Raw genomic sequence first — 23,181 nt, forward strand, 5'->3', positions numbered from 1 at the left:
CATTTTTTTGTTTTATTATTTACCATAAATATAAACAAAATTATATTTGATCATAAGTAGAAAAAAAAACAATACTTGCAATATGGTGACCTATAGTTGTAAGTTTCTGTGTCATTTGGTCTCTTGCAGAGAGTTGTCTCATTGGCAATCATACCTCATCTTTTTCTTTTTATTGACTTTTTTCAACTTAAAAAAAACCAACGAGTGTACAAGCCTATCAGATGGTGCCTAATGTGCAGAGTCTGATGAGACTAGCATTGATGAAAACTAGAACCTAAGTCCTGCGACATGACTAGATTCAGTTGTACTTGACTCATATTTTTGAAAAGTAAATTCTTTTCTATTGTTTAAATTCGTTTTGTTCCTTTAATCAACTTAAGATGTAAAGATTATTTTTAATAAAAAAAAATTTGGACAAGTAAGTTATCGTATGTACTAGTCCTATTGGACAAGTTGAAAAAAAGTTATTGTAAAGGCCTGATGAAATCAAACAAAGTTTAATTTTGGCCCATTTTTGCCCCTAATTCGTTGAAACCAAAACTCCCAAAATCAATTCCAACCTTCCTTTTCAGGTTATAAACCTTTTGTTTTAATTTCATAGATTTTTATTTACTTATACTAATGTTTTTGTGTGAAAACCAAGGAAAATGCTTATTTGGGACCCTTTTTTGGCCCCCAATTCCTAAACTGTTGGGACCAAAACGCCCACAATCAATCCCAACCTTCCTTTAGTGGTCATTAACCTATGTTAAACTTTCGTAGATCTCTGTTTAGTTATACTTAAGTTATTGTGAGAAAACAGAGAAAATTGCTTACTTGGGCCATTAATTCCTAAACTGTTTGGACCTCAACTCCCAACCTTCCTGTGTGGTCATAAAACCTTGTGTTTAAATTTCATAGATTTCTATTTACTTAGTACACTAAAGTTATTGTGCGAAAACCAAGAAAATGCTTATTTGGGACCTTTTTTTGGCCCCCAATTCCATAACTGTTGGAACCAAAACTCCCACAATGAATCCCAACCTTCCTTTAGTGGTCATAAACCTTATGTTAAAATTTCGTAGATTTCTGTTAACTTATACTAAAGTTATTGTGAGAAAACCAACAAAAATGCTTATTTGGCCCCTTATTCCTAAACTGTTGGGACAAAAACTCCCAAAATCCATCCCAACCTTCCTTTTATGGTCATTAACCTTGTGTTTAAATTTCATAGATTTCTATATTTACTTATACTAAAGTTATAGTGCGAAAACCAAATGTCTTCGGACGATGACGACGCCAACGTCATACCAATATACGACAAAATATTTTCTCAATTTTTGCGGTCTAATAAAAAGGTATGAATCATATATACACCACAAATAGTCAATCTGCTTGTAGTATTTGATAAACTGACAAAACCATGAAAACTTGATGTTGTCCCAAGGATCCACAAGATCAGGGTGATACAAAACCTACCAGACAGATATACCATACCTTACACCAAATACAGATGATATTTCCTGGATAATATCTAAGCACCCAACTGTAAAATCTACTGAACCATCAACATGAGGTCATATCTGATAATCCTGAAAGTCATTTTTTTTGCGGTCCTATAAAAAGAGACTGGACCATGAAAAACTCAACCACGATCGCTGATCCCTGAAATCATTAAAACAGCTAATAAGGGAAAGCAAATTGCTATTATTTTTTATTTCATGAAAAGCACTGTTGTAACTTCTTTTGCATTTTGACTGTCTTAGAAAGTAAATTCCTAGACATTTAGTCAAAGAGTCCAAATCCCATGTCGTCATCAGATTCTTCTTCTGGCTCTGGCTTTTTCTCTTCCTTCTTGCCACCACCAGCGGCTGGGGCGGCGGCATCAGCAGGTGCAGCTGCAGCAACAAACTTAGATGGATCAGCCAGATACTCCTTAGTCTGAAAAAAAAAGAAGAAAAAAATTGTTAATTTCTTAAAGACAACAATTCTGTTTTAGATTGATCCATTGGTGTTCAACCTCACATTTATCGTTAAGAAATATGTTGTTGTGACAAGCTTTTATACCTTGGAGGAAGTGGTAGTGCCTAATGAACTTCTGACCATTTGCAGGAAAACTTAGTCCTAGTTATTAAGATTAGGTCAAACGTTTTCATTTATAATATATAAATATTCATTTTTTTGCCAAGATTCTCCACACTGCTGGAATTTCAATGAATATGAAACAAGTGAAACTGCGAGCTACTGCTCACTGATGATACCCCCGCCGCAAGTGGATAATATTAATAGTGTAAAAATATGGAAGTGTTCGGTAAACAGGAAGTTGTCGAGTGATGAATCTGAAAACGCATCACACGGTATAGCTGACTTATAAAAATCCTGAAACCAAATTTCAGAAATCCTTGTATTGTAGTTCCTGAGAAAAATGTGACGAAAATTTTTAACTTGGTTATCATGTGTAAAATCATACAAGTGTTCGGTAAACAGGAAGTTGTCGAGTGATGAATCTGAAAACGCATCACACGGTATACCTGACTTATATAAATCCTGAAACCAAATCTAGAAATCCTTGTATTGTAGTTCCTGAGAAAAATGTGACGAAAATTTTCAACTTGGCTATCATGTGTAAAATCATACAAGTGTTCGGTAAAAAGGAAGTTGTCGAGTGATGAATCTGAAAACGCATCACACAGTATAGCTGACTTATATAAATCCTGAAACCAAATTTCAGAAATCCTTGTATTGTAGTTCCTGAGAAAAATGTGACGAAAATTTTCAACTTGGCTATCATGTGTAAAATCAGACAAGTGTTCGGTAAACAGGAAGTTGTCAAGTGATGAATCTGAAAACGCATCACACGGTATGGCTGACATATATAAATGTTGATACCAAATTACAGAAAGGGTGGATGTGTAGTTCCTGAGAAAAATGTGACGAAAGTTTCATGGGACGGACTGACTGACGGACGGACTGACAGACAGAGGTAAAACAGTATACCCCCCTTTTTTAAAGCGGGGGTATAATTACTTTCGATTTAATACTATTATGTGACTGTACCTCACTACGAGGTATATTTGTTGACATTATTTCTGTAATGGACAATTGACAAGTGTTGTCCTGATAAAGACGGAAAAATGACTTGTACATAAAGCTTTTGAGAATATGTTCTTCAAGAAGGTACACCAGTGGCATGAATATAAATTTTACTGGTGGCCCAAACCAGGAACATCATTATAAAATTTCAAAGCAAACATTCACAGTTACATTAATTAATCTCCTTGTAGTTTTTACTGGTTATAATTATTATGTAAATTAGGGCTAAATAAAAATATATTCATGTTTCCCATTTCCCTACCAACCTTATATTTTAATCTTAGAAATACCTGAAAGTTTTTTTGGTCATTTTTCAATAAGCACTGTTATAAAATCAGATTTTTTCTCCCATAGATTCAATGTAAAAAAAAAATATATTGTAAAATAAAAAGAATTCTCTACCTGCCTACCATAATATTTTCAAAGATGTTATAGGAAACACACATATTATTTTATTTTGCCTAGGCTATTAAGATACTTGGATAACTTTACCTTCTCTGCTTGTTTGAATGTGAAGTCAGTTCCTACAGCAATGGCCAAGAGTCTCTTGAATCCATTGACCATAGAATGAGGAGCTGAAGCTACAGTTGGGTATCCAATCATTAGAGATAAGGCAGCAATATTCCTTACTCCCTGTAAAATAAAATCTATATTTAACCAATCATCAGAGATAATGCAGCAATATTTCTTACTCCCTGTAAAATAAAATCTATATTTTATCCAATCATCAGAGATAAGGCAGCAATATTCCTTACTCCCTGTAAAATAAAATCTATATTTTATCCAATCATCAGAGATAAGGTAGCAATATTCCCTACTCACTGCAAAATAAAATCTATATTGTATTTAACGACACGAGATAAAACAGCAATAGTCCTTACTCGCTGCAAAATAAAATCTATATTTTAACCAATGACAAGAGATAAGGCAGCAATATTCCTTACTCCCTGTAAAACAAAATCTATATTTTAACCAATGACCAGAGATATGGCAGCAATATTACATCTAAAGACCAGATAAAACAGCAATATTCCTTACTCCCTGTAAAATAAAATCTATATTTAACCAATGATCAGAGATAAGGCAGCAATATTCCTTACTTTCTGTAAAATAAAATGTGTAGTGTGGTACCTCCAGGTTAGGTGGTGCTGAAGCTTACACTATATTTTAGTTAGGAGTACAGCAGCAAAAAAAAATTTAGTTTAAATAAAAGACTGATGAAGTTTGACCACTCGCCAATGCTATATCTTTTTCTATGAATATTGATCAGATGTACCATTGATCTTAAAAGTTGTGTTGTATCTTGTTGATCCCCCAATAAGTTTTCAGCAATAAATTATTACACATACCAGCACGAATCTTTCACGAAGATCTTCATCTTTAATGTCCAAAATTGTTGGTTCAAAAATTGTACCATTGTCATACACTACAAAAAAATTTAATCTCATTATAAAAGAATGTTTAAAATATTATACCAAAAACAACAAAAAAAATATTATACCATAAACAAACAAAAAAATTGTATCTAATAAAACTGCTGACCATACGTGAAGAATCAACATTTCAAAATGTTGTTATGTTATGTTTGTATATGATGATTTTGTGTGTTTTATTCTTGTTTGGGTTGCTTTCACGTTTACATGTTTTTATTCTAACAAGATTTCCAAGGGCTTCTAGTGGAATTTTGTTCAAGTTAGAGAAAATCTATCGGATGAAATAAATATCATATATCTGCTTTCCTTGTAGTTCTGATATTTGTATGTAAATTTATAAATTGAATAAGAAAACTAATTATACTTACCATTTTGAATCCCCAATCCATAACAGAAAGGAGAGATTTTCAACATGTTGAGTAAGGTGGATTCGGAAAGTCCGACTTTGTCTCCTTCTTTGATCAAGTTCACTTCATTCTACAACATTCAAAAATAATTACATTACACATATAATTCATTATTATAATTGGCTAACATCAATCTGGCGTCATTTTGAAATAAACCTTCATTTCATAAACAATGAAACATTTATGACACAAGCTTCGACAATAAAGTGCACAGGTTAATTATAGAAAAACTTGATAGAAATCATGTTTTTATGGTCCTAGCAAAATAATGTCATCATAAGTATTGAATGCTTATTTTTGTAATTTTAATGTGTTAGAAGTGTTGAGTGTGTCCACATTTTTAGAATCTACTACACTACAAACCATTAAAGTCTGAAATGGCCTATATCTGTACTCGACTGTACTGACTTTTACTCGACCAGTCTGAATTGGTCTGACTTTTACTTGACATGACTCGACCCCAGTCTGAACCATACTTGACTGTACTGAATCGTACTTGACCCTCATCTTTGCCGTTGAAAATAGTCTGAACTATTACTCGACCAGTCGGAAACAGTCTTAACCCATTCTTGACATGTACTCGACCTATTTTTCCAGTCTAAACCATACTTAACCAAAGGTCTGAACAATACTCGACCAGTCTGAACCATACTAGACCAAAAACCCTCTACTTTTTTAACTGTTTAAATAAATTTCTTTTTAACTGACATATATAACAACAACCAACAAAATTTATAAAAGATTTTAACCTTATAAAAGAAATATATCTCTGATTATATTTAGGATAAAAAAATATATTATATATAACTTATATCAAAAAGGGATAAAATTAAATAAATGAATAAAATTATTTTTCTGATTAGTGGTGAAATAAAAAGTATAAACCTCTGCTTGGGACAATCTCATAAATAAAATCACACCTGGTCAGAGGTATTAAATTCTAATTTACATTGATTCAAAATTGCAACATCCTGTTTAAATTAAATAACAAGGCCTTTCGAATATACATGTATGTACTAGATAAGTAATACACGAATTTTAGAAAATTGGGCTTTCTTTTTACCTGACAGTCTGTAAAACACACATATACTGAGTTAATTAGAACATATTAAAGTGCTTTATGTATGCCATGTTAATTTGACAAAAAATCCTTAAACTAATTTAAAAATCTTTTTACTGTTACTTTGGAATACATTTCCTTTTTTAAAAAGGTTATCAAGGATTTGTATAGTAAATATAAATCCTTGGCTTAAGTTAATGGTGAAAATAATCCAATTACCATAAAATACTTCCGAAATATTCATAAAATTTGAATAATATTGAAAATATTAGTCACAATTCATTTTTTTAGATTATTTGATCAGCTTGTTTTATTTATATTTTAAAAGTTGATATATATTATTATGTAAGTGTTGATTAATATTGAGTTGAAGTTATATTATGATTGATTATTGTGAAATTTTAATTTCAATACTGTATTGAATACATTTTTAATTTCAAGTTGTTGTTTAAATTTCATTTTTATAAAAAAAAAATATCCTAAATTGATAAAATTCAGTTAATAGATACAAAGAATAGGTCTAGTTTGGTTAAGACTTGGTCAAGTATGGTTCAGACTAGGTCGAGTATGGTTCAGACTAGGTCGAGTACGGTTCAGACTAGGTCGAGTACGGTTCAGACTAGGTCGAGTACAGTTCAGACTCGTATAAAACGGTTAAGTACTGGTCAAGTACACATTCAGACTGTTAAGTATAGTTCAGACTACAGTCGAGTATTATCAAGTAAATCTCAGACTAATTCAGACTGGTCGAGTAAAAATCAGTACAGTCGAGTACAGATATAGGCCATTTCAGACTTTTAATGGTTTGTAGTGCTAAGTCATGGCTATTCCCATTAATCTTCAAATAAAACTTCCAACAACATTAGTCAGGATTCAATATTGAGAGTATAAATGCCTCCCATGGACATAATGTAACTTACCAGAGTTTCAATGGTTCCTCTGGTAATCTTGGTTGGAATCTGTAAAGCTTGGAAGAAAGAAGTCTTTTCTGGTCCCAACTGTGTAGCCTGTGCTGGGATCTTTACCTCACATGGAGCAACAGCTCCTGCCTTAGCTGGGGCTTTTACCTAAAATTAAATAGTCCCTCCGTATTAATCTACATATATATCTTAACTCTGCAAATATAATGACCTATATTGATTTCAAATTTGTTATGTGACACAAATCTTGGTTGCATCAGCAAGACTATGGGCTGGTCTTGCATGCGACTTTAATAGTTTTATTCCCAATTGTAGACTAGTTATGTCGTTTAAAAGTCTGTCATTTGCCTTTCAGAACTTCTTAGAGGATAAACATCATATGGCAACAAAGATCAAATAAAAAACCCTCCAAAATCATATTTCTGTGCATGTAAAAACTTTTGTTTAAAATATAACCTTCATCTGGGTCGTGTTCAATATCGTAACTTCTATCAATATCTATGTAGAAACTAGGCTAGCTACACGTTCAGTAGTCATAAATCTATGTAGCACTATGTAGCCGTAACGATATTGAACGCAACCCAAGGCTTGATACCAAAAAAAAGTTTTGAAATAAAAAATGTAAAAAACCAGTGAACACATGATTATAAACAGGCTTTAACAAACAGCTAAAATGTTCTGAAGTTATCTTTGACAGAGCATATTGCAACATCAGTAACGATTTTTTCTATTTTAATGAACTGGAAATTTAGTCAGACACCTATGTTATTTATAACATGACAATACTAAAAGCATTAGCTACTGGAGAGAAGATAACCTTTAAAAGAGGCTGCTATTTATCATTTGAAAATCTTCCATTTGCCTTTCAGAACTTCTTAGAGGATAAAGTTATTAATACATCATAAGTCAGATACTACTGTTCATCATTAAAGGCATGTGGCAAGCAATATTTTCACTAACAAGATATTTTTACATTAAAACATGATGGCTTCTAAGTCTGATTGACAAGAAATATAAAATATTTTGGACTCTACCAAAATATTTTTAAATTTAAGAATAATGCTCTCAAAGACTGATAACTGTTAGGTTTGAAAGATCAGAAAAATTATACATATAGATGCATGGTTTTACCCCATTCTTCATTTCTTTAAAAAAAAAAACAATGTAGACTGTATTTTTTAAGGTGTTAAGTAATATGTTTTTGGAAAGTTTGCAACTTGCCTTTCAGAACTTCTTAGAGGATTCAGTAATGAAAACATCATAAGTCAGACAATCACTGTTCATCATTAATGGCATTGTGAAAATATGATATATCATGATACTTTAGTTATTTTTGGCATGGCAGAATTTGGGGCAAGTGTTCAACTGGCCATTATTAGAACATTATAACACATCCATTTTTAGTCAGAAAGCCCACAATTAATCTGACAACAACCCTTTGAAATGTCTGTGGGCAGACCAAGTCACCAATTGCAATTTTTGAATTTCCACATCCATTCCAATAGATTAATTTGTTTTCTACCAGATATAAAATGGCTATATATACTTGAATGTTATTTTGTGACCATAATCCCATTAGAAAGCAAAAACTCAGCTGATACGATTTCATAATTTCCAACATGTAGAAAGACAGAAAGTATTCCGATTATCTAATATATTGATCTTTGTTTTTAAAGAAATTTTGAATCTGGCAAAATAACAGGAATTCCCCTCCCTTATCATTGTTATTCAAAAAAATCTGCTGCTTAACTAGTAATGGGTTATAGAGTACGATAGTATCTCACTCAGACATCCCTATTGGGAGAGTTATTGTTCTTGGCATAATGTCAGTGTCAGTGGGTTCAACCATTGCTGGTTCTAACACTGTTGTACATTACACTCGCAACATGTTATGTCTTCATCATAGTGAGGATGTTAGAGAAGGGAGATAAATCCAGAATGATATATTGTCGGTTAAACAGTCTTTTTTTTTATTCAGTTGTTTCCAAAAGTAAAAAGATACCAAAGGCAAACCATTTGTTTTTACACGATGCCTTAACCAAAAAAACATAAAGGAGGCAATCCATCACCAGCATATATGATCTTTGTTGGTACTCGTGTACATTTTGAAATGAAACAGAATTTGAGAATCAAAGAAGTAAAAGAAGCAAGATTGATATTTAAAAGAGTCAGATGTTTGAAGACAGAATTCAACGGTTTTAGTAAACCCTCATACAGGTACCATTATTTAATGTAAATTCATTCTTCTGTTGTTTTTTCACCCTGTTTTTTTTACATGCAAATTTATTTTATCACCATAAAATCACAAAATGATCACATGCAAATTAATAAGTTAAGAATGTTCTCCATACTTTGCTTTATTTAAATGTGAGTAATTGTGGTAAGTTTACAAACCTTGTTGGCCAGTAAGATGTCTCTGACTTCAATCAAATCACCTTTTAAGAAAACAATTCCTACATTCTGTTTGATACAGGGAAGTAATCTGAAAGAAGTACGATACATTGTATAATCAAAGTAATGCAAAGTCTTATCTAATACTGTAAACTTTCAACTTTAGAGTCAGAACCTTTTGAGTTCTGGTTACCGGTACCATCTTGGTTGATTTCTGAAAAAAATCTTTCATGTTCAGTCTTGCGCAAGAAACATCATATCAATAAATTGGACTAATGGACTACCTTTCCCCCCATTCTTTATCAAAAATGTTATAATGTGAATTACAGAAGAAAAATCAATATACCAATGAACGCAAATTGTTTTAACTTTTTTTCTCCAAACACACAGTTGCATCTACACATTACCCTGTTCCTGTTCAATTGAATGACAGACCTTGCCATATGTATTGTAAGTCACATGATTTCATACAAATTTGTATATCCAAGTACCAGAAAAAAAATATGGTTATACTGACTTCATCCTCTTTTTATATGTAAGACTTGATTCACATTAGCCTTCGCTTTCCGTCTATTAAACTTCAACTTTCTTTGGTTCAAACTTGCGAGGACTTACTTCTTTAAACAAAAACAAGGTTTATATCATAATGCATCTAAAAGTTCTGTATTCAAATGTGATTAAATTTTTACTTACCTTTATCTATCTGATTGGATAATAAATTTTCCTTAAAAAAACCTCTTGGACATCAAGTTTTTAATTAAACCCCTCCTCTTATATTCATTTGTTGAAAAGTCAACAAAATAATGTTTTTTCTTCTTCAAATGCAAAAAAGCTACCTTTCCAAGTCTGGGTTCTTTTCAAGATGAGCTCTGATGGCTTTCCTCATCATGGTGTTCTTACCAATAAGTACAACTGAAAAAAGAAAATTAAATGATGTATGTTGACATCTTATTTGTTAATCTACTGAACACATAGTGCAACTGAAATATACCTTTAATCTGAATAACTTTATTTATAGAATATTACATGCCCGAGCCTCCACGAATGTTATTCGAAATATCGCTCTGGTTTCATATCAATGAGATCCAAGTATTTATTCTTTTTATCTTCTGACTAAATTTCTTGCAAAACATTTTTCAAGACTTATAGTTCATAATCTACCATGCATTGTTATTTTAACTCATCAATTAAGGAATTAATTTCATAATTATTATTACACTAGTTGCAACGAATTACATCGATTTCCCAGTGAAATAAAAACCGATGATTTCACATGCAAAATAAACGTGGTTAGCGAAATAAACGTGGTGATTTCACATGCAAAATAATAGTGGTTAGCGAAATAAACGTGGTTATTTCACTCCTCTGACGTCATACAACAATAGGCGTCATCAAGACGTCGATAATGTTGGATCAAAATAAATAGGGAATGCGAAGCAAAAGATATACTTCCTTACATTTTCTACTTTAATTACATAAAAAAAGCCATTTACCAATGTGATAAAAAATAACTAATCAAAGAATTCAAATATCGTAAAAATATTCAACTCCTGAGTGACCAAAAAAATACTGATAATTAACTCATGCGCATTCGGGAATTAATGTGTTGTTCTGTCACTCATTGAATATTTTTCTCTATTTGAATTCTTCGATTAGTTATTCTATAATTTTTTTTTATTATCCCACTCAGACATCCCTATTGGGAGAGTTGTTGTTCTTGGTGTAATGTCAGTGTCAGTGGGTTCAACCATTGCTGGTTCTAACACTGTGTACACTACACTTGCAACATGTTATATCTTCATCATAGTGGGAAGATTCAAGAATGATCAGATCTCTTGCAGGGGTTTTATCAACTTTGACTGGTTATAAGGCCCTTTCCCTCTTAAATGAATTGGTCCAACTTTGACAGACTATGCAGGGTTTTTATAATCTGTAACACGGCTATAAAGCCATCGCATGGTCAGTGTTATTCTATCTTTGCTGGCTTCCCTCTTATATGAAATGATTCAGTAACCTACCTCCTTTTCCTCGGAGAGCTGCACGGATCAACTGCATCTGTTTGGAGCCGACATTATCTGTATTGACGATAAAGCATTTTGGATATTCATCCAAAAGTTGCTGAAAAATAACAGAAGAAATGTTAATAAGCAGAAATTAATAATCAAAGAGCAGATTGCTCTGAGGGATACGATTGCCGTTGTTTCATTATACACTGATGATTTAGTCCTTATTTCTGAATCGGATAATGGCTTACAAAAATGCCTTGACAAGCTTAGTTTATATTGCACTAGTTGGGATTTAACAGTAAATCTTGACAAAACCAAAGTTATGATTTTTAACAAATCAGGTAAAAAACTTACAAAAGACAAGTTTGTTTTTAGTGATAATATTTTGGAACACTGTACAGAATATAAATATTTGGGTATACTGTTTAAACCATCTGGTAGTTTCACAGAAGCAGTGAGACTTCTTTGTTAAAAAGCCTCAAAAGCTATATTTTGTATTAGAAAACTGTTATTTTCTGAAGATATCAATGTATTACCTCATTTAAAGCTTTTTGATGCTTGTGTTAAACCTATACTTCTTTATTGTAATTTGTAGTGAAGTTTGGTCTCTGTATGTGATAAAAGATATTACAAATCTAGAGTCAAAATATTGGTCATTGGCTACCATCAAAGTCTAAATTAAATTTGCAAAGACTTTAATTGGAGTAAATAAATCAGCTGTCAATTTAGCAGTACTAGCTGAACTTGGTTTTTTTTTTATAGAAGCTTTAAAACTGTCAATTGGCTTCTGGTTGCATGTGATCAAATCTGATAACAATTGTTTACTAAAAGATGTATATTGTTCCAACCTACAATTAACCAATGGATTTGCTAAAAAGATTGAACAGTTACTTGCTACTTTAAATTTTTCACATGTTTGGAAAAATCATGATACTATTTCAAAAAGGCGTTTATTATATGCAATTCATACCAAACTTAATGATAGATATCTTAATTATTGGAAAGAAAATATATTTTCTGATAATAAATCAGTACATGGTAATAAGCTGAGAACATATAGACAGCTTAAAGAAAATTATACATTGGAAACCTATTTATTGTTAAATATAGACAGAAAAGTAATAGGGCATTTTGCTAAAATTCGTATTAGTAATAGTGTTCTTAGAATTGAACAAGCGCGTCACACTAAAACCACTGTAGAAGCAAGAATTTGTCCTTTGTGCCTCTTAGAAGTAGAAAATGAATTTCATTTCACTTTAAAATGTACATAACTAAATATAATTAGAGACCAACTGTTTTCCAAAATTAGTGAAATAGTTCCCTCTTTTTTAAATATGACTAATGAAGCAAGATTTAAATTTTTGTATACGTGTGTTGAGACTGATATAATTAGAATTATTGTAACGTTAAATTTATAAGCGACATGTACATTTTTAGAAATGCTTTATTAAGCACTAAATAACTTTGTGGTACCACCTCCTTATATAATGTTTATGAATTTGGTATGATATATATATGTTTGTATGTTTGTGTATAACAAATTTGTATGGTCTTGGTATCAATCCTGTAATTTTGGATTTTAAACCAAAAAAAATTACTCACTTACTTACTTAACACATGTATACATGTACATTAATATTGTAGCTGGATAATATTATTTTCAAAACTAATTCAACTGCACATTTAAAAAAGTTACAAAATAGCCAATCACGGATAAAAGTGTGTGAACAATGTAATCAGGCCTATGTTTTATTTTTGTACTATCAATTCCAAGTTTACTTTCCACAGCAGTCACTGAGACTCAGACCGAGAGAAGGTATTTCACTTCGTATCTTATCACCTATTTTCCTACGTTAATTCTGGGAGGAACCCCATTCCTAACTCTTTAAATATTTAATTTCCTTTGGGTCAGTGATCACGACTCCTTTCCGTACACATTTATCGGTTTAAAATGCGATTGTTTTTACTATAATACGAGCTAATACTCGACGTGTTGTTTTGATTCGACCCTTTGATTCAGAATTCACGAAAGTTACTGCCGGAAGGGAGACAACTCGAAACGATAATAAGATAACGGAAGACTCCATTTCGCCTGAAGGGGTGTTCTACGATGAGGACTACACGAGTTATAAATTAATTGAGTGGAGAATCCAGAGCAACCATTCAATCTAAAACCCCTGGACGTAAGAAAACAATACACATGCGCATAATTTCCAAAACAAACCCTGGAGCAAGAACGTATATTAAATGTTTATTAAACGACCTAGATGGTTCTCTATTTCTTTATGGAAGTACAATCTCAAATGTCAGTTTCATAACGGTAACATATAAGAAAAACTTCACTTCAGTTCTTAAATGACAGAAATAGATTTATCGGAATTCAGAGAACTCTCGCATTTTATCAAAACTGGGAATTCCCTGTGACGTGTTTCTAAATTTATAAAAATACTAAATATAAATACTGCTTAATTCTGATTTTCTGTGTTGTTTAAAACACGCATATAAGTCAAGGGAATTATCAAGCATGAAGATTATGAAAAAAACATTATAGGAAAGTTGTTTAAGTTCAATCCCTTTGTTTGTTTTTACCTTTTAAAGCAAGTCAATCATAAGAATCTGAGATGTTCCTTAATGTTTAGAATAAAACGATTGACTTGAGGGCAATGCTCTGAGCCACCGGTATAAGTCTACAGATTGCTTGAAAGCAATCGTATCCCAAAAACTAAAGCCAACTTTATTCTTTACATAATCAGATAAACACATTGTAAGCATTTCTTTTTTTATATAAGCATCAGCTGGCATGTCTGGATATAAATTGGAAACATGAACATTGTAGGTCGAATCAAATAAAATAACCTTGAAGTATTAAAAATCTGTAGAGAACTGAAACAATGATGACATGTTTGAGGCCGAGGTTTTTTGTCTTTATTTCTTCTGTGTGAAAATTTAACACTCCATATTTAAAATACTGTGCCCATGGATTCATTATTATTCGTTGGATACCAATTTTTGTGGGAACAGGTGAATCACAAAATTTATTGTTTAGCGAAATACAAGTTTTCTGTTAGGTTTTATGCAGACTTTGGCAAATCCATGAAGTCACATATCCATTAAAAGGTTAGTCTTTTGTAAGTTGATACCCTCAAAAATAAATGTAGAAATCTCCTTGTACTGTGGATTCATTTATTTTCCTGGGTACCAATTTTCGTGGATTAAGAAAAACTTGCATATTCATGGATATATAATTTCGTGGTTTTGCTGAAGTCTGAATACAAACCTATAGAAAAATTATCATTCGTTGAATATTTAATTTCGTGGTTTGACTGAGCCCACGAAATCCACAAAAATTGGTATCCAACGAATAGTAATGAATCCACAGTAATTTGTTTTTCAAGTATGTATATGTTAATCATGCTCAGAACTGTTAATTGATAGGACATTAATTGATCACCTGGAAGTAATTGGGACGGAATCTTGATGACTCAACATCAACAATTATTCTATCAGAACGGACGTTATTTCATCACAGCATGGAAAACTAATACAGAAATAGTTAAGGACTCCTTCTCAAGTCTAGACTAGAGAAATTAGGTCACACTTGAACCTTGCGACTACAGATTCAACTGAATAAGATCCAGATTTTAATTCAGCGCCCTTTGCAGTCTTGTTGTATTCACTGCTCTGGATTTCAATTGGGATACCAGGTGTGATTACTGTACAAATTTATACTTACTGCTATTTTCAAAAAGTAGTTGGACTTCCATGTTGATCTATCTCCTTGACCATCTTGTGGTTCAGGGATTGTACCTTTTACAGTTTAAAGACGGACTAAAATAGAGAAGAAATCATAGACTATAGCTATAGTTTAAAGGTTTGTCATGATATCTATCCAACCATACATGTATTTATTAAGTTAGTTGTACATTGCAATGGCCAATGAAGGACAACAGTTGCATTTATATGTTTTGTAGATTGTTTTAAAGTGCACAGATTGTTTTCCAAAGCTTAGGCCAAATAAAAATATATGTGTGGTTCCAGTAACCCGACCGACCCTAGTTAAACCCCCCCCCCCCCGACCCTAGAACTTTTTTTTCATTTCATAAAAATAAATTTTCAAACGATCAAATTTTGAGGATTGTGAATTAAAATAATTAAATTCATAGATTTCTGTCATCTGAATTTCCATCACAAGTATCTGTTATGGCTAAAATGCAAGAATTCATAACAGAATGCAACAAAATTAACTAAAAACGTATCATGGCTGTTTATTTTACAACCACACACATGTAAAAATGTCGGACTTCCGGTTGGGGCTTGTATAATAAGGGATACAATTTCGGTAAACACACGATTCTTTTCCGGATTTTGACATTAAAAAAAAAAAAAAAAAAAAAAAAAAAAAAAAATTGCCGACCTACCGACCCTATTTTTTAAAAGTATGTAAATGGAACCACACATATATTTTTATTTGGCCTTACTGCATTGCTTAATGAGTAAATGTGTGGTACTAGTTTAGTAGTTACATCCTGAAATAAAATAGCGTTGGTACACTTGGCATTTTTTATATGGTCATTTTCAAAAAAATGTCGAATTTTCAGTACACCCATGCTAAAATTTTTATTTCTAATGGAAATTTCAGTTGTAATGGTTTAAATGAAAGCTTGCCGGATTTTTGATTCAGAACATTAATAATAAATACACCTTACATCTATTTTGATAAGATTAAACTGCATTTAAGTCCGATTTTGGGGGTATTTGTGTGCGTACATTGTCAGAAAAACACATTTCAAATGATTTTTTTTCGATTTTCTGATCGCCTTGATATCAGCAAAAGGGACTTTTTTAGAACGTTAATTATAATTCTAACGAAAAATCGTAGCTTCTTTATCATTGTATGTAACAGATTATCTACAAACTAAATTCAATCAGCGTACAGGAGGTTCATGTCTATCCTGTTACCGCTACTTAAATCAGTCAGTGTTGATTTCAAAAATACAAAGTAATCTTTACATTTAAAACGCCTCGTTTCTTGACTGACAGTGTAGAGAAAAGAAATTTCAAGACATTTAGTGAAAAAAATAGAGCGTAATTTTTTTCATGTCTATGCTGTTACCAACCATTTTGATTAATTACACTAACAGTATGGTTGTAAAAAGTGCACTAACGTGTTGGAAACCAAATTCACAATAGAAAACCATAATCACTTCACCAAAGGGAGTAGTTACTTCACAACAGCAATCAAAAACGAAGAAATTTGTCTATGCTGTTATGTCTATCCTGTTACTATGGTTGCTATGGTTACAGTAACAGGATAGACAATTATAGACAAAAACGTCGTTAATTTGTTTATCTTAACATGTAGGTGGTTAACGAATGAAATATTTCATTGTTTGAACTCATCTTAAGGTTATAACGTTTTAATCTTCCCAATTAAGCATTATCAGGTGCAATACTGATATCGGTAACAGGATAGACTTTTATATAGTGATATATCAGAAACATACGTTCCTGTTACCAACGAAATAAAGAGAAAGAATGGACTGCAATAAATATTGATACTCTGCAATTTTCATTCTCAACATGGATTATTTTGAATCATTGCAAAATGGCTAAAAATCTAGGTTTTTTCGCTAAAAACCTGTGTTTTGAATTTAATGTATGATTACTTACATATATCTTTTTAAAATAACCATTTCATAAAGAGAAACAATTCGCATCTATGTTGAAAAACCTTAATTTCTTTTGTGCCAGAGAAACTGCATTCAGCTTTTCAATAATTCAGCTGAATACAATTTATCTATAAAAGAAACAAGAAAAAACAATTCCGAACTGGTTTAGTATCATCCTGCAATAAAAAGAAAAGAAATAACATGTTTGCTACAACTTTAGCATTCCCTTTTTATATATAATACACAATAAATTTATATATTAAAACTAAATTTTTAGCCTACAGAAATTTTAATTCAAAACTCTTACGGCTAAAATTTTAGATGCCAAAAAACGATTTAATTTATGAAACTAAAATTTTAGCAATCTTCGAAATTTGAACAAGTTCTTATTATATTAAAGTTACATGATATAAAATGCTAAAGTTTTAGTTTTTTTAACGAAATTGTACGATGATACAGTAAATGTAAAATATTTCACATATGAGGTGTTATGTATATTATGTCTCGGGGCGGATTAGGGGGACTCCTGGAACTTATGTTTGTACCCCCCTTTTCCCCCTTTTGAAAATGGCTGGATCTGCCCCTGTATCTTGATTTAAGAGTACTAAGTAACACAGGTACTTATTTACATGTAGGTTTCAAAGAAACACAATAGCTGCATTTGCATATTTATGACACGGTATTATCGCTAAATGTTTGTTATCATCCTCCATTTGTATACTTCAAATTCATATTGTATACCAGGCAGTACTGTTTATTATATGTTGTGTCCACATATATTATACGTCGTTTGTTTTAAAGACAATATATAAACCATTAAGATTAAGTCAAGACAAGACATACCTAAAGAGGGATCAGTTTGGCTTTGGACAGGCGAGTGAAGATGTCCAAAATATGAATAAAAAAATAATTGAAAAAAATGTATAACAATCAACAATTGACTAAGCTGTTTGAACATACATATCAGCTATAGAACTTGTACATGAGCATATGGATCCAGTAGATACTTTGTTTACATTTTCTCATACAAATAAAAACTAGATAAACAAGTCAAATATAAAGAAATACTCACGTAAAAGATTCCTGATGTTTCCTCCTGTTTTGGTATGATTCTTTCTCTAAATAAAATTCTCATTGCAATTTATAAAACAGAAAAATTTGATGTTTTTGCCATTTAACTATAAATAAAATATAAATTTGCGCCATTTTGAAGTCTTCAAAATTCTTTATCTTTCAAACGCTTTAGACAAAGGATAAATCAAGGACTTTTCAAACGTTCAGGTGAGTTCAGCATTAAAAGCGCTTTTATGTTTTGACTTTTGTCTCCTTAATGCTTGAATAATTGTATGACCTTTATATTATTTGTTTTTAAATGGTTTTTCAACAAAGGAAGCAATTATAATATATTTTTAATTTACTTTTAACTGCTCTGATGTTAATACTTGATTTATTTCACTTGACTGGCGGGGTTTAACCGGTTTGTTCATCATGGACCAGTCCGTATATATACAGGTGTTTTGTGATACACTCATCAATTAGTGTTCAACTATTTGTCCCATACTAGTATCATACCGTCAGTTCTTTTATATATCCGTTTGGTGACACTGATAAGTGATTAGAATCAATAATAATTGTAACGGAAATCATCCTTATCGCACACATCTTCAAAAAGACTGTCCATATGAAATTAAAGCGCAAGATCAGTTGAAATTACATTGGTAATTACAGATATAATTTCGATTTTTTTTTTAGAAACCATGCCAGCAAAAAAAAGGAGTTTTGATTCTGCAATTCCTTTAATTCCCTTCAATTGTCCAATTATAAATATTTAAATAAAAAAAACCTAATATTTCAAGTCCACCAAGTGCAGCTGACCGTCAACTATGTTGTCTTATTTTTTTGTTCTTTTGGTCGAACAGCTCTTCAACTGTTTCTGTTTTTTTTTTTTTTACATCCTCGTCTTTCAAATATCAGGCTCTGAGCGTAAATGATTAAGATCAACCCGGAATAGCGCTTCGGACGCATGCAATATATACCTTATTTTCATTTTTTTTACTATTGCAGATAATTTTGTTGTCAACGGTTATCTTAGTCTGACCTCCGTCACAAACTGTTTTCATAAGTGATGTAATATGAAATATATGATACAACGCAGGAGGAGGATATAAGGTAAACTTTGTTTGCAAAAGAGGGGCGAAAGATACCAGAGGGACAGATCGAAAATAAACTGACAACGCCATGGCTAAAAAAAGACAAACAGACAAATGATAGTACACATGACACAACATAGACAACTAAAAACTTAGCAACACAACCCCACCAAAAACTGGGGGTGATCTTAGTGCTCTGTAAGGGTAAGTAGATCCTACTCTACATGTGGCACTCGTCTTGTTGCATATGTTATTTCACACCCGGTAAATAGACTATTCGGTAGGTCACATTTATGCAAAGTGACGGGGATTGATGTTACCACTTAAGGAATATATCCGATATCATCTGTGAAACTTTTATTCCATAACGGCCAACCGGCTCGTGATGGCGTCTGTTAAATTTACGAAGGGATGATTTCAACTTCACCATTGGAACTCTTGGGTTAATAGCTTCCTTGTGAGTAGCAACCCTCTACTAAGAAAATCATATATTGATAGGAAATACAAGATCGGGAAAACCGTATCAATTTGGAGATATATACTCAGTATGCAGGCGCTGCTAGAATGTTTCTACTTAGACCCTTATTGTCAATGTGTAGATGTTAGTCAAGATAATGGCCGACTTAACTGTATCTGTTGTATCCTTTATCTCGTGTTCGATGGGATAGATGCGTTCAACATAGTCACAATAGCAATTGCAATAGTGTAGTATTTGTTAACTCGTTCAGTGATTTTTGGAAGAAAATACAGATGCTTCCGAATGTATATATAATATGCATGATTATTCATTTGTAATTCCGATTCTTCCACTTAAGCATGTTTAGCTCACTTTCTCATTCATTGGGGTAGGAAGAATGTCAACCATTAGAGAAAAGTGCGAAACAAAACAAAAAAATAAGTCGACATTTCAAAATCAGAGATCAAGCGGAAGCCGCAGAAGAAGCATCCATAAAAGCACTCCGGAGACGCATTGTTTATGAAATGTAATGCAAGTTCTACATGCTATCAATGCTAACAAACCCTCCAATTTTCGGCGAATGCTTATAATTTTGTCTTAAGGTTTGTAAACTGAGCTGATGTTTAATTCTAGTACCATATGGCTTATTCACTCGTTGAAATTTATCTTTTATCTCTAGAGAACACTTGTATTGATGACAGAAATGATAGGGTTCTGATATTTTGTGTGATTTGATATGCTAGAATCTTATTCAACATTTACACTTAACTTGATCTCTGCTTTTGAATAATCTCTTTGAACTGTTTCTGAGGCTAAATGTTATTCCTGACTATACAGCTTCTATGTATGTTCAACTTGCCGTTTGTTTTCGTTGTAGTTCAGTGCTTTTGATGTTCTGTTTTCCTCTTATAATTGATTGTTCGGTTTTGACTTGTAACCCAAATTTGTTTTATTGTTTGATTAGATTTATGACTATTGAACAGCGGTATACTACTGTTGCTTTAAATACAATCAAAGAGTTTTTTCATGATGAAGGCTATATTGTAATATTCATATCCTTGTGTCTTTGGCTGGAGAGTAGACCATTGGCAATCATGAAACCTAATTACCTAACTATAAAAGTTATTCCAGGTATAGGGTTAATGACTTTGGAAGGAGGAAAATAAGAAATAAAACTGACACGTTGAGAAACTTTAAAATACCCAATCAAGAGAGTCTAAGTCCCATGTACAACAGTAATTGGAAAAGGACATTCTTTTGTCAAATGAGCTACACAGGTAACAAAGCAACAAAGCAACAAATTCAACAAGCTAAATGAAACACAATAATACATCAAAACAATAACAAACAATAAAAACACATAAACCTGGTTAAACTAAAACATTTTTTTTATTTGTTTTAAATAATGGCCTGTACCAAGTCAATAATTTGACAGTTGTTTATTAGTTGGTCCGTATCTATAAGCTTTCGAGCGTTTGTTTTGGCCAGGCTATTAGCGATTGTTTTACATAGATTTTTTTCTTGGAGTTTAGTATTTCTGTTGTTCCTTTATTTTCTTTTAGCGACTGATGCGTTTCCCTTAGTTTTTGTTTGCAGCCTTGATTTGTTTCCTTTTTATCGAATTATGACTATTGAACATTGGTTGCCTATATTTGGAAATTTAATGAGAAATTGTTTTATTAATACATAAAAAAACACACATTTCCGTGAATCAATAGACCTTGAGACCTTTGAAAATGCTACAATAATTTTGAATGTTCATTCAAAATATGGCCTCTTGAAATTTTTTTTCGTGTTTATTATTTTTTAGTATGTTTTTTCTATCAATAAATCAATTGTGTACTAATCATTTATCATGATCTGTTGTAGTTCTCCTGGTAAATGACGGAAAGGACTATTTGTAATAGGACTATGGTAAGATGTCACATAAGTACATTCTGAAAGCTGATTTAGTCTTTCATGTCTATATTCATTGCATCTCAAACAAATGCAAACTGGTAAAATGTGCCCTAAATAATGAGCATGACAGGTTTTAAGTTCATCCAATAACCTCATAAAATCTTCTGCACCTATATTTCCCTGTGAATTTACTCCTTTGAATTAAGTAAATAAAACTCATTAATGACAGAACGATACATTGGTTTGATGTAAAGTGAATGAATTGCAGCAGCAATTTTTTGCACTGAGTTTTCGGGGCAAAAGCAGTTTAAAAAAGTCTGTTAGAACTTTTCAATCAGTGGAATAAGAAGAGCTGTTCTGCCCTCTCTACATCTTTTTACTTCCCTAGTGTCATTTACTAAGTGTTTTAGTAAAACGTCTAATGTAAAATTGCGATTATATTATCTATTTAAGATTCTAACCAAGTCATTTAAGAATAAGCTACCAAACCAGATACCCCCATGTGCTCCAAAAAGAAGGCTTAAAGTGACATGATGCACAGCTTTTCTGTTTACTTGAAGTATTCGAAAGCTAATAAATAGAGCAACAAAAAGTATAAAGTTAATATGTTCCGCAACGGCTATTAGAGGAGAAACGAAGAACCTAAATGTCGAAATACGCGTGACATTAAGAAATAACTTATTTTAAATAATGGAATGGACTGCTGGGACCCGCAAACCCTTTTTACAGAAAGTTTATTCACCCTTGTCAGCTTGTTGATAGAGGAACAAAATAGATTTGAAGCTATATGTCAAAATCCGCATGAGAATGCCCCTAAATACTCTATTGGTAAGCTTTGGAATGAGGCATATGATATTTTAGTAATAAGGGGCAGCAGTCCATTGGATTTTTCAAAATAAGCTATTTCTTAAAAGAGGGACGAAAGATACCAAAGGGACAGTCAAACTCATAAATCTAAAACAAACTGACAACGCCATGGCTAAAAATGAAAAAGACAAACAGAAAAACAATAGTACACACGACACAACATAGAAAACTAAAGAATAAACAACACGAACCCCACCAAAAACTAGGGGTGATCTCAGGTGCTCCGGAAGGGTAAGAAGATCCTGCTCCACAGGTGGCACCCGTCGCGTTGCTTATGCGATTACAAATCCGATAAAGAGTCTAATTCGGTAGGTCATATTCATGAAAGGGAAGGGGATTGTAGTTACGACGATAGGAACATATCCGATATCTTTTGTGAAACGGTTATTCCATAACGGTCAACCAACTCGTGATGGCGTCCGTAAAATTTACGAAGGGATGATTTCAACTTCACCATTTGGAACTCTTGGTTTAATAGCTTCCTTGTGAGCAGCAAACCTCTATCAAGAAAATCATGATAGGAAATGCAAGCACAGGAATATCGTATCAATTGGGAGATATATACCCCGTATGCAGGTGCTGCTGGAATGTTGCTACATAGAAATGGAAAGTTCACAATTGGAAAGCTGAAATCATCTCTTTTGTCGTAAAGTTTTGTTTTCAACCGACCCTCATTGTCAATTTCTAGATGTAAGTCAAGATATGAAGCCGACTTAACTGTATCTGTAGTATCCTTTATCTCTAGTTCGATTGGATAGATGCGTTCCACATAATGTTCACGCGTATTTCGACATTAGGTTTTCCGTTACTCCTCTAATAGGCGTTGCGGAGCATATCTGTTTTATTCATT

The 23,181-nt window shown here is 32.3% G+C and overlaps 1 protein-coding gene across 1 annotated transcript; it reads right to left on the reverse strand.

The window, feature by feature from the left end:
• Nucleotides 1-1,666: 1,666 nt before the first annotated feature.
• On the reverse strand, nucleotides 1,667-15,106 carry LOC143076052 (large ribosomal subunit protein uL10-like; the record flags this gene model as incomplete). The annotated part of the gene is made up of 9 exons (XM_076251680.1): nucleotides 1,667-1,920; nucleotides 3,565-3,705; nucleotides 4,422-4,498; nucleotides 4,874-4,982; nucleotides 6,893-7,039; nucleotides 9,287-9,374; nucleotides 10,120-10,195; nucleotides 11,302-11,401; nucleotides 15,023-15,106. Coding segments are annotated over 9 exons (978 nt in total), but the record flags the coding sequence as incomplete, so codon positions are not given.
• Between the last annotated feature and the right edge of the window lie 8,075 nt (nucleotides 15,107-23,181).

The sequence above is a fragment of the Mytilus galloprovincialis genome, chromosome 5 (genome assembly GCF_965363235.1).
Source record: "Mytilus galloprovincialis chromosome 5, xbMytGall1.hap1.1, whole genome shotgun sequence".
NCBI classification, from domain to species: domain Eukaryota; kingdom Metazoa; phylum Mollusca; class Bivalvia; order Mytilida; family Mytilidae; genus Mytilus; species Mytilus galloprovincialis.